The sequence below is a fragment of the Rhinoderma darwinii genome, chromosome 5, assembly GCF_050947455.1.
Source record: "Rhinoderma darwinii isolate aRhiDar2 chromosome 5, aRhiDar2.hap1, whole genome shotgun sequence".
Taxonomy (NCBI): Eukaryota; Metazoa; Chordata; class Amphibia; order Anura; family Rhinodermatidae; genus Rhinoderma; species Rhinoderma darwinii.
This window is the reverse complement of record NC_134691.1, coordinates 38,494,956-38,510,285: the sequence shown is the minus strand read 5'-3', so window position 1 is coordinate 38,510,285 and position 15,330 is coordinate 38,494,956. Positions and strand designations below refer to the sequence as shown.

The following is a 15,330-nucleotide window of genomic DNA, read 5'->3' as shown; positions in this document are numbered from 1 at the left end:
TGTGTTCTTACATGGTTTTAGTGGTATTATGAATGCATTTATGTATTTTTTTTTCATTGTTTTCCAATTATGTGGCTTGAATAAAGTTGTTAAGATTTTTTCTAAAATATTGATCCAGTCTGTGATTATGGTTTAGGCCCGACCCTTCATTTTTGGATTTTCTGTTTTGACTTAAAAACACATTATGAACACATTATTTTTTTAAAATACTGAAATGTAATAAATGAAACTACAATAGAATAAATGATACATTCTCTTCAAATGGGTTATGTTAGATTACAAAAAATAATCTGCTTTATTCTAGAAACAGGGCCACCTTTGTCCATGAGCTGTGTCTGGTGTTCTAGCTCAGCCCCATTCAATTGAAACCTGTGACATCATTAATGATGTCACAGGTTTTCCATGTCATAATCTCTGGAAACATGACAGGCAGACACGGCCTGTGTCTTTCCTGTACTCCTCTATTTCCAGATCACTGAAGATAGTGATTGGACACTATGGACAAATAGTATAGTATTATATCGTGTTTCAGCAAGTGACTCCAAACAGGGGCATAGCTATAGGGGGAGCCGAGGTAAGAGTCACACCAGTGCCCTGGCGCCTGAGGAGGCCTACAGCCCTCTCTGCCACATAGTATTATAAACACTGGTATTATAAATGGTACATGGTGGAGGGGACTATTACAGATTTTACATTGGGGCCCTGGTGCTTCAAATTACATCTCTGCATCCAAATGTCAATTTTGGTGAATGAACCATGTCGGGCTTTTAAAGGCAATGTCATAAACACTATCCAGACCATGGAGACAGATACTTGAAAAAAAAAAGTTGTTCAATACATTGAGTCAGTGGTGAGGAATGAAGAGCGAGATGATATTGCTTTTCCACTTGGCATGAGAAGATAATCACAGGGATAATGAGACAAGCATAGCCATCTTATATAAACTTATCCCTTCCAAATTATAAACTGCTGAGATTCACACATGTAAGTTTGGACATTTTGGTGATCAAATCACATTTGCTTACATGTACCCACAGCAGAAGCAGACGAGAGTCGAGATAAAATGAGTTTTGAATGATGTCAGACTCCGTGTTATCAGGCCCCTTGTCATTTATGATGTGTTTTAATTTGCTTTGTTTCCAGTTGGACGTCCTGATCTCTGAAGCTGTATACTGATCCAATCAAATTTCTACTTTTTACTATGTTTTTAAATTGGATATTTTTTTTTAGAACAGTTTTAGTATATTTCTTATATTTCTCTAATAATTATCTCTTCATTAATTGCTTTTGATCTCATTTACTTAATAATTCAACTCTATAATTAGATAATCCGAAACAGCAAACTTTTTTTTTTTTGCTCCAGTGCTTCTAAAATAAAAAATACAGCAACTTTGCACATAATCTAATTAAAAATATCCCACTGTTTTTTTTATACGGCTCCTATACAGGTTTAACCCCTTAACGATAAACCACGTGCATGGACGTGGCAGCCGGTAAGGGGAAGTAAGGAGCGGGCTCACGGGCTGGGCTCGCTCCATACTTAGTGGGCCGACAACTTACTGCAACACGCAGTGTGATTCCGCCCGTTCAACCCCTTAGATGACATGGTCAATCGTGACACGGCCTCTAAAGCGTTAGGTTTTAATAGGTGGCACCCCCCCCCCGACATGCCATCAGTCCCCCCCCGCAACTCGATCACGGGGTGCCGATGGTTGTCATGGCAGCCTGGGGGCCTTACGTCTGCCATTTTTGTACTCCTATGAAGCACTGCCTCTGCTAGGGCTTCATAGGGCATTGTAAGAAACAGGATATACAGCCATACATTAGTATTGTAGTATATCATATAAGCAATCCAACGACTGCTGGTTCAAGTCTGGGATTTCTAAACAAAAAAAAGAAAAAACTGTTGAATAAAGTTGTTCTTTAATGTTCCAAAAAAATATATATATTAAAAGTTCATAAAATCCCCCTTTTCCCATTTTTTTCCCTAAAGTAATGTTAACAAAAATAAAGTTAACATAACAGGTATTTCCACGTCTGTAACAGTCTGAACTATTACAATATAATGTTATTTAACCCGTTCGGTAAACGACGTAAAAAAATAAATAAATGAAAAGATAAAAATTGCTGTTTTTTAGTCACATTAGCTCAATATGGAATAAAAAGTGATCAAAAAGTCTCATGTCTCCTAAAATGGTACTAATAAAAACTACAACCTGCCCTGCAAAAAATAAGCCCTTACAACGCTCAATCAACGGAAACATAAAAAAGTTATGGCTCTCAAATTGTTTTTTTGTAATAAAAGTGATAAAATATCGCCGTAATTTTATCAACTCATAGAATAGAGTGAATATGTAGTTTTTACCGCCTGATGGATGCCGGAAAAACGAAACCCCTAAAAAATGACGTAATCGCTGTTTTTTGCCATTTCACCCCATTAATATTTTTTTTTCAGTTTGCCAGCACATTAAATGATGCCATGAAAAACTAAAACTTGTCTTGCAAAAAAACAAAACCCTCATATGGCAATGTCAACGAAAAAATAAGAAAAGTTATAGTATTTGGAAGGCAGTGAGAAAAAGCAAAAATGAAAAAACTAAAATTGCCCGTATCCTTAAGGGTTAAGTACACCTATAATAATGCCACTGCAAGTTACTTTGGACTATCCCTTTTTCTTTAAAAAGTCCTCGAATAATATTCCGATAAAAGGGTGTTCCGCTGCTGGGTCTGCTGTATCTGTGGGGGAACCCATTAGAAAGTGTTCAATTCCCCAACAACATTATAATTCCCACTGAAGTCAATGGACTGCCCATGTAATTCATTGATAATTGTGTCCTCCCGAGTAAGAGACTCTCTGTATAGTTGCTGAGGAACAAAGGACCTTCATTAACTCAGAATTTCTCAATATAGTATTTAAAAACGGTTTTCAAAACTTTTAACTTAGTTGACAATTTTAGCTCTGCTACATCTGTAAGAAGTGTTCTCATCTTAGGTAATAGGTTGCTGCTTACCAATCGTCCATTCATATTGCAGCAAACGCCATGGATGCTGTATAATACTGTGGACTGGTTTTTGCAATTAAAATATACAACAATTTGCATGTTATTATAAATCTGTAGATATTCGTCTTGACAACCATATTAGAAGACATTCTCTTCCGTAGGCGTCGATAATATGGGACTTGTAAAACAAACAGAGGGGAGGATGTGGCTGTTGTCAAGGAAAGTGAAAGTGTTCAGCACATGTCTACATTTCTGTGTCTGCAGGAGAGTTGGAAGCTTTCCAGAAGGACGGAGAACGCAGGATTCAGAGCCGACAACAACTTCCAGTTGGAACAACATGGGGGCCCTTTGCTGGCAAGATGGACTTGAACAATGATAACAACATTTTGGTATGTGGTTATTTTAATCTGTCAATACAAGATGTATATTTATAACGTATATACACTCTTTATAATCCTAAGTGATGAGTAACAGTTTCTGTTCAACCTCCACTTAAATTAAAGTAAATCAAATAGATGGAATATCATATTGCGGAGCTGCGTGGAAATCAAATTTGGTGACATTGGCCTGTGATTCCATCACTAGAATATAAGAACTGGTATAATAGCTTGTCTTCTATCCAAGAGAGTACGTATGTGGCTGCTGTGGGGTTCATGGAGAGATGGGGTTCAGTCTTGGTTGGTCCCATGGCCTTTTCTTTTAGATGGTGGGAACCTGTGCAGGACTTTCTTTGGAAAACAAGGAAGGAAGAATGGGCCCAAGGGTCATGGAAAGTGGGTGGAGAAAGAAAGAAGCGCAAGACCCTTCTGTCCTGGGTGGCAGAACCCATAATGAGGGGTTCAGTTTGATCTTTGCCATGGACCTTCCTCTCAGCTGTGTTGGCCATTGGTTCTTCTATGGAGCAGTAGGCACAGGCTATCACAAAACAGCTTGTGTCTATTAATTATGGGTTTACAGAGAATCCCTATGACTAACCTACTTTATACTCGGTTCACTCCAGTATCAGTCCCGTCAGTAGGACTATATTAGGAAATTGATGTAGATTCCCCAAGTTGGAACAATGTCGGCGCTGTGAATCCAACTACGGCACCACCAGGCTTCGTAGACAGCAGAGAATTTCGTAAAAATGCCAGAAAATGACTTTATGTTAATGTTCTTCACCTCATCTTCTTTCCCCTGGTTGCTTATATCTTGGCCCTACATGAATTAAGAATTTTAGGTGGTGGCATTGGAGATGTTTGATAAGTTAAGGAGAAATTACATAGAGAAGCATAGAGCATATCACCACTGCCTGTGCTGGAAAATAACAGGGTGGATTAAGAGCCCGGCATCACGTTAAGCATTTTTCTTGTGAAAATATTAGAATGTAAATTTCTAAATGTGTGGTTCCAACTGGCTGAACTGTTCAATTATGAATATGTGAATGTAGCTACAGTACAATGCACCACTATTACTGACGTCTTAAGCCTGACTCTATATTCACAGAATATGACAGATGCCGTGTTGTCACTGTGTGTAGATGGTCTAAATATTCAGGAACACATTTTTCTACAAGTACTGGTATCCCTGTCTATACTGTGTATGATCATTCACAATATGTTCATAGCAGGTACTTCAAATGTAAAGAAGAGTATATTAGAGCTTATTGTGTGAATGAGAAATAATGTATTAATAGTCCAAGTCCCACCACCATGCACAAGCTTGTATTGCGGTGATCAAGTTCTTACGATTCACCACTTCTTATGGTGTCTCCATTAGGCACCATGTTCTTCATAAAACCTTATTGAACATGCCATATTTTTGGTGCCTCTGTAGGGCACATGGAGGTACAGTATGGGCCCATAGATTTCTATGACATAGTATGGGCCCATAGATTTCTATGACATAGATAAGAGCCGTAAGCAGCCGAAAAATAGAAAGCAGAACGCCTCCAAACATTTGCCCATTGATGTCAATGAGAAAAACGGCGTTCTGTTCCAACGGGGCGTTTTTTACTCGGCCGTTTTTCAAAACGGCCGAGAAAAAGTAGTGCATGTCACTTCTTCAGCCGTTTTTGGAGCCGTTTTTCATAGGCTCTATAGAAAAACAGCTCCAAATATGGCCAAAAAAAATGCAGCAAAAATCGCGAGTGGCTTAAAAACATCTGAAAATCAGGAGCTATTTTCCCTTGAAAACAGCTCTGTATTTTCAGACGTTTTTGAGTCTGTGTGTGCACATACCCTTAAGTGTTGGTTCAGGACCGCAATTAAATTTCTCAAAGCTACAAATTCAAACATCTAACTTCAGGATCTAAGAATCTAACTAGAACTAGAAATTATCATTGTCCCTTCCTGGTGTCTGGCATGTCTACACCATTGTTGATGGTTATGAGCTCCCTCTCCTTGAACTTCCAATGTTCTCCAACTTTGAGCAGGTCCTGGTACTGTTCGTAGTGACGGTTCAAAGCGTTTCCAATGCATTCAGAGTCATTTTGAGAGAACAGTGAGTATCCAGGGAAACATTCCTATACACTCATCAGTTTATTTGAAAGAAAAGAATAACGTCCTTGACCAAAGTTGACTTTATTTAGACTATGACATTTAGTAAAAGTCTAATATCAATACTGTAATTCTTTATTAATTGACTCAGTAGGACACGTGGAGCAAAGGTAAAATGTTAACATGACCATGACACAGTCTATTAGCTAAAGTTAGTCTTGGCTTTAACTGAGGCAGCCAGTATTGGATGACCATTTGTCCAATAAATACGGTACTTGGTCATTCATTTGAGTGGGAGATCTCCAGGGCAAGCAGACAATGGTTCCCATTGCTACCGTGTTTCCCCGAAAGTAAGACAGTGTCTTACTTTCTTTTTATCCCCAAAAGCCCCACTATGTCTTACTTTCGGGGTATGTCTTACATTGGCAAAAAAAAAATGTTATTTTTTTTTCACAAACTTTATTTAACTGTTTTACATTTTTTTTTTTAGTCCCACCAGGGGACTTCACTATGCGATGTGCCGATCGCATATATAATGCTTTGGTATACTTAGTATACCGAAGCATTATTGCCTGTCAGTGTAAAACTGACAGGCAACCTATTAGGTCATGCCTCCGGCATCGCCTAACAGGCAGATGCTGAAGGCAGACCTGGGGGTCTTTGTTAGACCCCCGGCTGTCATGGAAACCCAACGGCGACCCGCGATTTGTTTGCGGGGGCGCCGATCGGGTGACAGAGGGAGCTCCCCCCTCTGTCAAACACATTAAATGCCGCTGTCACTATTGACAGCGGCATTTAATGGGTTAAACTGCCGGAATCGGCGCGCGCTTCGATTCCGGCAGTTGCAGCAGGAGCCAGGCTGTGTATAACAGCCGTGCTCCTGCCGCTGATCGCGTGGGTACAGTCTCAGTACCCGCGCTATCACAGGACGGATATATCCGTCCTCCGGCGCGAACTAGCAGCTGCTGAGGACGGATATATCCGTCCTTCGGCGTTAAGTGGGAGTGGAAGTGGGCAGGAGGCGGCAATACCCCCGTGTTTCCCCGAAAGTAAGACATATGTCTTACTTTCGGGGTACGGCTTATATTAGCCGACCCCCCTGAAACCCCCGATACGTCTTACAATCGGGGGTGTCTTACTATCGGGGAAACACGGTAATAATAGCCGATCTCGAGAAGGGGTGCCCCAGTAGCGAGACCTATGGGATTTGTCTGTCTCATGAAACCCTGCAGTCTGAGCCAAGGTTGTTCGGCCCATACAATACTTTTAATGTTTGCACTTATTGACGAGCACATGGCAGGTGGAATATTCCTAATTTTCCTAGTGACTCTCTACCAATCGATTCTCCATGTTTAGCAGCTTCTTTATATACTAATCCTGGCTGTGAATCGTGTAAGTTGAAATGACTTTTCAGATGTGAGACCTTTTAACAAAGGACATTTAGAAGGTTCTTGGTGAGAAAAGCTCCTTACCCTGAGCTGTTAGATGCCACAGATAGTAGGGACTTTAGAAAGGATTCAGAGGCTGCTGATAATGAGTATGGAAGCCAATACACATCAAGAACATGTGTTTTTTCGAGTTATTTTATATAAACTGCAGTTTAATTTTTAGAAGTAACAAGACCATTTGCAAAATTGTACACGTGTGTGTATGTCAGAATATATTACTAGATTTGATTTGTCCAAGAATATTACATTTGCTTTTTCAAACATATGAGACAATACGTCTTATGCTACATGAAAAACTTAGCAAAGACTTGTTAAGAATACAGTGGGACTCATTTATCAGTCCCCTGAGTGCAAAAAAAATGTGCAAATACATCACATAATGGAGGAAATTCATCGGGAATTCTGTCACAAATTGCATCAAAGGTAGATTACATGGCGTGCGCCAAATTTATTATGGTTATTATGGTTTTAAAGCCTATTTTATTATTTATGGTTTTAAAGCCTGGTTTTAACCCCTTGAAGTCCAAGCCATTTTTATTTTTTGTTTTTGTCTTTCACTCCCCGCCTTTCAAGAGCCATAACTTTTTTTTAATTTTTTCGTCAATGGAGTGGTGAGGGCTTATTTTTTAAGTTGTAGTTTCTATTGGCAATATTTAAAGTACCATATAATGTACTGAGAAACTGAATAAATATTCTTTGTGGGGTGGAATTGGAAAAAAACTGTGATTCCTCCATTGTCTTTTGGGTATCGTTTTTACGGCTTTCATTGTGTGGTAAAAATGACGACTTAACTTTATTCTGCTGATCAATACGATTACGGCAATACCAAATTTATATAGTTTTTTTAATGTTTTTCTACTTTTACAAAAAATAAATATTTGTTAAAAAATATATATTTTTGTATCTCCATATTCGGAGGGCCATAACTTTTTTTTTCTTGTAGTTTTAGCGGTATGAGGAATTATTTTTGCGGGACGAGCTGTCATTTTTATTGATAACATTTTTGGGTACATATAACTTTTTGATCACTTTTTTTTAAATACATTTTTAGGTAATAAGGTGACCAAAAAACTGTGATTCTTGCGTTTTAAATGTTATTTTTTTTTTACGGTGTTCACCGTGTGGATTAAATAATATTATATGGTAAAATTTCAGACTTTTACGGGCGCAGCGATACCAATTTAGTTTGTTTTCTTATTTTTTTTACATTACTTTAGTTAAACGACCGGGATCAGAGTTCTCTCTGTTCCTGGCCATTAGTGAGAGGTGTTTGCTATAATATACAGCCGACACTCGCAGCATATGGTGCGGGCTCAGCCAGTGAATCTGCTCCATACTTCAACCCCCACGTCATGACATATTACTGAGATATTCTTCTCTAGAAGCATTGCCTATAGACGAGAATACGGTTTTGCATGTAGGCACCATAAGGGGGCACACTGAGTGCCCATGGGTCTATGTGATGCCATACAGGATCCATGCACATGCCCTACTTCAAATAATATATAATAATCATAATGTGGGTTATTTTTTTTACATATAAAAGGGGGATTAGTGGTTGTGTTCAACCCCTTTCATATGTCCCTTTTTCCCATATGAGGAGACTCACACAATTAATGAAGAGTGCTGAGTTGATGCCATGTTAAAGATTTTGCATTAGGGCTCAGGATCCGTCAGATCAGCGACAGTAACAGGCCCACTGACAGCCTGTCCTGCGTGAATCTGACACGCAGGTTCGAACTGTTACCGATCACATCTATGTTCATAATTTAGATGTGATAGATTACAGGTGGATCCTGTACGTCGGAGACACAAAGGACCCACATTCACTGAACTTACCAGTCCCGTGGACCTGACGGATTCAGGTCTCAGCGCAGTATACAGCTGCTCTGCATACAGGATACAAAGCAGCTGTATCTGAAAAAGTGAAAATAATTTTTAATAAAAAGTATTTAGAAAGTGGCACAAAAAAAACCAAAAAAAAAAGATTTGAAAACCTTTAAGTTACCCCTCTGGTCGCACCCGTCAGTACACCACCTACTATTGGATATATTTGAATATACAATACAGCTTTCTTAGCTTAGCTTAGCTCCTTAATATATAATAATAGATAATGATAATACTTAATACATAATAAAAATAATTTATCTCCCTCGCTATTATTTAATCTGAACTTGGGTTAAAAGATCTCTACTTTAAAGCTCCCCGCCGTCTCTTTAGTATCAAGTCCATAATTTGTATTTGTTTTACATGGTGTTGGGGGAAGTTGCGAGGTTTTTACATGCGCTGGCTTTGATCTACAAGCAGGCCACTGGGAATAAGTTCAATGTGAACACTTCAATAGCCTATTGTCAGCTGTGTGATGGAAATATTGTGATTAGAAGACTAAAAAAAGCATTGCTATGTAAGGGGCTTCCAGGATCCTGGAATATGCATGGTGCGGCTATTGTCATCACATGGTCGCCTGTATGTATAGGGTTTTTTCTTCTTTTTTTTTTTTTGCACAAAGATGCTTTAAATAGCTTATCCCCTCATGTAGCTGGTATTCTTCATCTGAATAGCTGAGTCCTTGCAGAGGCAAAATATAAGTATAAGAGAAAAGAATAACTGTGTATCGTTGATCTAACATGGCCTTTACATCATTCTGACAATACCAAACCTCTAATTCATGGATCTATCAGGCCATGAAAGAAAAACGCAGTTCTATGCCTGTGCAAGACTACAAACTAAAATGTAATTTTATTATTGCATGTATTAGATAGAGAGAACAGTTGTCTGGGGCGTTCAGTCTGGGATCTGGGCCTTAAGCCTCAGTGCCTAATACTGTCATCACCCCGTTTTGTATGGCACTAAAGAAAAAGCTTTAAAGATAATCTGTCACCTCTCCAGACATGACTGTTTTAGTAAATAATTGCATTCCCCATGAAACAACAATTCTGGAGCATCTTTTCTTAGAACTTTACGTTGTGCCGTTCCTCTGTTATTCATCCTAGAAATGCATAAATAAATTGACTACTGGGTGTTACCAGTTGGGGGTGTGTCCCTACATAGACTGACAATGTCCAATCAGTGCTGACAGAGTGAGATTGTGTAGGGACATGCCCCCTAGACAAGAGGAATGGTGACACCCAGTTGTCAATGTATTCATAATTTTTAAGAGGAATAACAGAGGAAAGGCACAACGCAGAGTTCTAAGACAATATGTTCCAGAAGTATTTACTGAAATAGGCATTTTAGGAGAGGAGATGAGTCCTTTTTATTGGCACTGCTGCCTGTAGTGACTATTTTAAGTGCAAATTTGTTTCATATTCAAATTAAGACAATTGCCTGAATTTCAGAAGCCATACTAGAAGAATATTCATGGATTGGTGCATAGCTACCTGATTTAGATTCATGGCTTGAATGGATTTAAGAGTGGTTTGAGTAAAAAAAGAGATGTACCAAATTTTGCTGTAGTGTCTAAATTTTGGAAGTGTTGTGAATTGGGTTGCAATCAACAACCTTGTATACAGAATATATAGAATTATAGTTAAGGTTCACTGATACAATCTCGGAAGATTTACTGTATGTAATAAGGGAGAGTAAGCAAAGGAAAAAAAACGGAACTGTTAGAACACCATGGGCACTGATGTGGTACCCGATAAAGGAGAGGAGCTGTCATGGCGTATACCATAATAGTACAGCTCCTCTCAATTTAGAAAAAAACTGTTGCCATAACAGTACCTATATTGTGCTGACATCTCCAAGGAGAACAGGAGCGGAAAATAACATTTCCATCTACCACCTTTCCCCTATTATACAAATTTCCATCATTTGTAAAAGGAGGAATAGTAGAAAATGTGTGAATTACTATGTTTGCAGAGGTGAAACTTCACATTAAATTTAAGCTACACCTGGCCTGGATGGACATTCATCTGGGGCAGTTCTCTCCCCCAATAACTTCTGCATAGAAAAGAAAAAGTACAACACCAATTCGTACCATAAAATGACTCCCAGAGAGGTTATCTGTTTTTATCCTCAAAATCACTATCCAGGGGCCATTACCTAAATGAGAGATTAAAAGAGTATTTGTTTTCTAATTTTTAGTTCATAGAGAGAGTCCCTCAATCTGGACATTCACCTATAAGCACTTTTCACTCTGGAGGACCCAACATGTCCATGCATCACATGAAAAGTACATTGATTTCAATAGGAATGGTGTAATACTTCAGTTTACCTGCAGTGGTGCTGTAGGAGAAATAAACACTTGCTGCCAGACTACATGTGATTGCTGAGGATCCCAGCAGCTGAAGACCATGCTATCAGCCTATAAATGGCAGGTACTTCTAACAAAAAGTGGCTGTCCAAACTGGACAAGACTTTAAGACTCAACAGTGGGGTAATTTTGAGATCTCTGGCGTACATTCTGGGTATATTTTGCTGCTTCTCCCTTCTTTGTTGCCAAGACTTTGAAAGACAGTACGGCCTGCCTGAAATATTACTGGATCTGCAGTATCCAAGTCAGGTTCAATACTGTCTCAGAAATTTGTGTTGGTTTTAGATGAAACTGTCTTAGGATAAAATACCGGCCTCCTTAACTGCATCAATGTCATCAATATCAATTAAATTCAATATATTGCATATATGGAAATATAGTTATGAAAAAACTTTATCCGGCTGCCTAGATACATCAGCCTCTACCCTTCTGCCCATTCATTTAAATGCCAAGAAAATTTTCTTTCAAATAGAATAATTTACTGCGCCTGATATATCAGGTTAAGCAATAATGAGCAAAATGCATGGCCAAATGTAAGGTAAATTTATGGGTTAAATATTTGACACACTGCATCTCGTCTGCCTTTATTAAGAATAATGACAGATACGTTTCAGAGCTACATGGCACATGTGTTCATGTTTTTGCTCATAAAGAGATATTGAGATATTGATCTCCTCTCCTAATACATTTGCTGATAGCAATACCAAGTAAAGTGATTTTCTAGAGTAGGCTGGGATGGCCTGGTGCGACCTTTATGCCAGATCCCATAAAATATGGCTTTATGCCTTTAAAACGTATATTAGGCATTTTAGTATATGATGGGGGAAGGTGAGTGCTGCATAAAAGTACAGAATTATGAGTATTCCTTTTGGGTTATACTGAGGAAGGAAATACATTGGAATCATGTACAGTGTTGTCTATGGGTTCATTTAGCTGCCTGGTATACAATAGTTATGTCACAGATCATTTTATTTTAGAGCATTTGTAAGATTTCCTAATAAATTGGAGTTAATACAGACATCCGCACACCCAAAATACTTCTCGCAATCAAAATACTAAAAGAGTTTTCATGTTAGCTCATGTCAGGCTCCAGGGCCTGGACGAGACTGATACCTCTGAACCCCCTATAGCTCTATGCCCTTGTCAACAGATTTATATACATATATACCACTATGGGGCCAGTTAGTATGCAGATATTTATGTAGATAGTGATTTAGGTCCTGTCTCTGTGAAAAAGGTTTATAGAACTGAAGACAGGAAATGTCATGAATACCTTTGAGTCGTGGCAGCCTCTAGTGTTCAAGAAATTATATCTCTACATAATAGTAAGATGTTCAAGAGCAACTGTACTTTCAGAAAACTTTTGATATGTCATAGAGCAGGGGTGGGGAACGTCCGGTCCGCAGGTCTGCAAAATCAGACCTTATGGTCTGCAAAATCACTTGGTCCGGCCCGACCTCACTGAGACCGCCGCCGCCGCGTCATTCACTACTTGGCTCTGTCAGCTCTTTTCACTCACATTTAGGAGGGCGAACAGAGCCAAGTAGTGTCATTCACTACTAGGGAATGAGCTGGCGGCGGTCTGAGAGAGGTCAGTGCATGCTAGCTGGGTGTGGACCAGTCTAGTCACCTGACCTGAGTCACCTGACCTCACGTCAGTGATTTGAGGTCAGATGACTCAGGTCAGGTGAATGGACTGGTCCACTCCCGGCACAGCACGCACCGACCACACACAAACCACCGCCGCCACCGTGTCATTTACTACTTGGCTCAATCCGCCCTTCTTACTCACATTTAGGAGCAGGAGGAGAGCGGATGGAGCCAAGTATGGCAACGGCAGTCTGAGTGAGGTTAGTGCGTGCCGGGCTGGGTGTGGACCAGTCCAGTCACCTGACCTGATGTGAGGTCAGGTGACTGGACTGGTCCACTCCTGGGCTGGCACGCACCGACCTCACTCAGACACCGCCTCATTTACTGGTAGTGAATGACACTACTTGGCTCCATCCGCCCTCCTTCTGCTCCTAAAATTTAGAAATTTAGCTGAGGCCTCATGTAGAGTTAGAACCTGTCCTAAATGCATTTGCCGCGAGCCGTGCCCTACTCAGACCACCATCGCAAAGCAAAATAATCGCGTCACTGGCAACACACACACTGGATATTTATTAAATATTAAGTGGTGTGACGCAGAGTGTCGATCTTTCCAAGAAAAATTGACAAATGTTAATTTTTTTGTTGAAGTCAAAGGCAGTTGCGAGTAGCAACATCATCAATACCGGGTAACTTCACACGCCTCACCAAAGAGAAACAGTTCCAGACATCACATTAGGGGTAAGTTAATTAAATGTTTGACCAAATATAGCAGGCTAATTTTTAAGTTGATAATTCTATATGGCCCGCAAATGATGTTATAAATTTCCGAATGGCCCTTGGCAGAAAAAAGGTTCCCCACTCCTGTCATAGAGACATATCAGAAGTTTTGATCGGTGAGGGTTCGAGCACTGAGACCCCCACAGTTCATTGAAACAAATGGGCAGAAGCACACAACCGAGCACTCTGCATCTTCAGCTATGATCGGCGCTCCTTGTCAGGCTGAAGGTGGCTCATATAGCACGCCTATGGGCCCGTCTACATCCTAACAAGGAGAGACGATTGTAGACAAAGGTACAGACTGCTCTTCTGGGTGCTTCTGCCCCTTTGTTTCAGCGAACAGTCGGAGTCTTAGGACCTGGAGCCCCACCAATCTAAACTTCTGACGTGTCTCTATGGCATATCAAAAGTTTGTGAAAGTGCAGCTACTCTTTAGGAAATGTTTTTTTCATGTTTTTAATGCAAATAAAAGATAATTTTCTCAAAAAACTATTTTTGGTATGTCTCCTTTTCACCAGGAAAAAATTACTAAAGATCACTAAACTTATTTCCTCTTCCTGATATATTCTCTGGCCATGGAATATAAAAATTGATAGCAATGTGCCATATATATTCCATCCCTAAACCCCTCAGAAATAGCTGAAACGTCTTGGGGTGGACATACCATGTGTTCAGCTGCAAGAGGTCCCATTGCTACATTAAAAAAAATAATAGTGCTCACATCTATCTTTTAGATCCCATTTAAGGGGCTATGTTCATTCCCATCCTTATCTTACAATTACTGGTGGGTTGGCACAGCGGTGAGGGTTTTTCCAGAGAGCCATGAATAAGGGGGTCTATGACCAGCACCCCGCTGTCAGCAAGGGACCCATATACTGTTCTTGCACAGGTGTTCTTTGTTATCGGTGTCTAGCCAATGTCTTGGGTCTAAAGCAATACCTAATCCCACCACCCAACAGGTGACAATATCACACTGCATAATATCTCTATATATACAGGGTGGGCCATTTATATGGATACACCTAAATAAAATGGGAATGGTTGGTGATATTAACTTCCTGTTTGTGGCACATTAGTATATGGGAGGGGGGAAACTTTTCAAGCTGGGTGTTGACCATGGTGGCCATTTTTAAGTCTGACATTTTGTATCCAACTTTAGTTTTTTCAATGGGAAGAGGGTCATGTGACAGATCAAACTTATCGAGAATTTCACAAGAAAAACAATGGTGTGCTTGGTTTTAACGTTACTTTATTCTTTCATGAGTTATTTACAAGTTTCTGACCACTTATAAAATGTGTTCAAAGTGCTGCCCATTGTGTTGGATTGTCAATGCAACCCTCTTCTCCCACTCTTCACACACCGATAGCAACACCGCAGAAGAAATGCTAGCACAGGCTTCCAGTATCCGTAGTTTCAGTTGCTGCACATCTCGTATCTTCACAGCATAGACAATTGCCTTCAGATGACCCCAAAGATAAAAGTCTAAGGGGGTCAGATTGGGAGGCATTTCTTCTGCGGTGTTGCTATCAGTGTGTGAAGAGTGGGAGAAGAGGGTTGCATTGACAATCCAACACAATGGGCAGCACTTTGAACACAATTTATAAGTGGTCAGAAACTTGTAAATAACTCATGAAATAATAAAGTAACGTTAAAACCAAGCACACCATTGTTTTTCTTGTGAAATTCTCGATAAGTTTGATGTGTCACATGACCCTCTTCCCATTGAAAAAACTAAAGTTGGATACAAAATGGCCGACTTCAAAATGGCCGCCATGGTTAA

The 15,330-nt window shown here is 39.8% G+C and overlaps 1 protein-coding gene across 4 annotated transcripts in view; it reads left to right on the top strand.

The window, feature by feature from the left end:
* Positions 1 to 15,330, top strand: part of ZFPM2 (zinc finger protein, FOG family member 2) — a 353,697-nt gene that overhangs the window by 150,184 nt on the left and 188,183 nt on the right. For 2 of the 4 annotated variants that reach the window (XM_075825834.1, XM_075825833.1), the window contains exon 4: positions 3,267 to 3,391. The exons of 1 other annotated variant lie outside the window; for it this stretch is intronic. In XM_075825834.1, coding sequence (XP_075681949.1) covers positions 3,267 to 3,391 — 125 coding nt within the window. Of the gene's footprint in view, positions 1 to 496; positions 575 to 3,266; positions 3,392 to 15,330 lie in introns of those variants that run through there. One more of the 4 variants, XM_075825836.1, reaches the window with a different exon arrangement.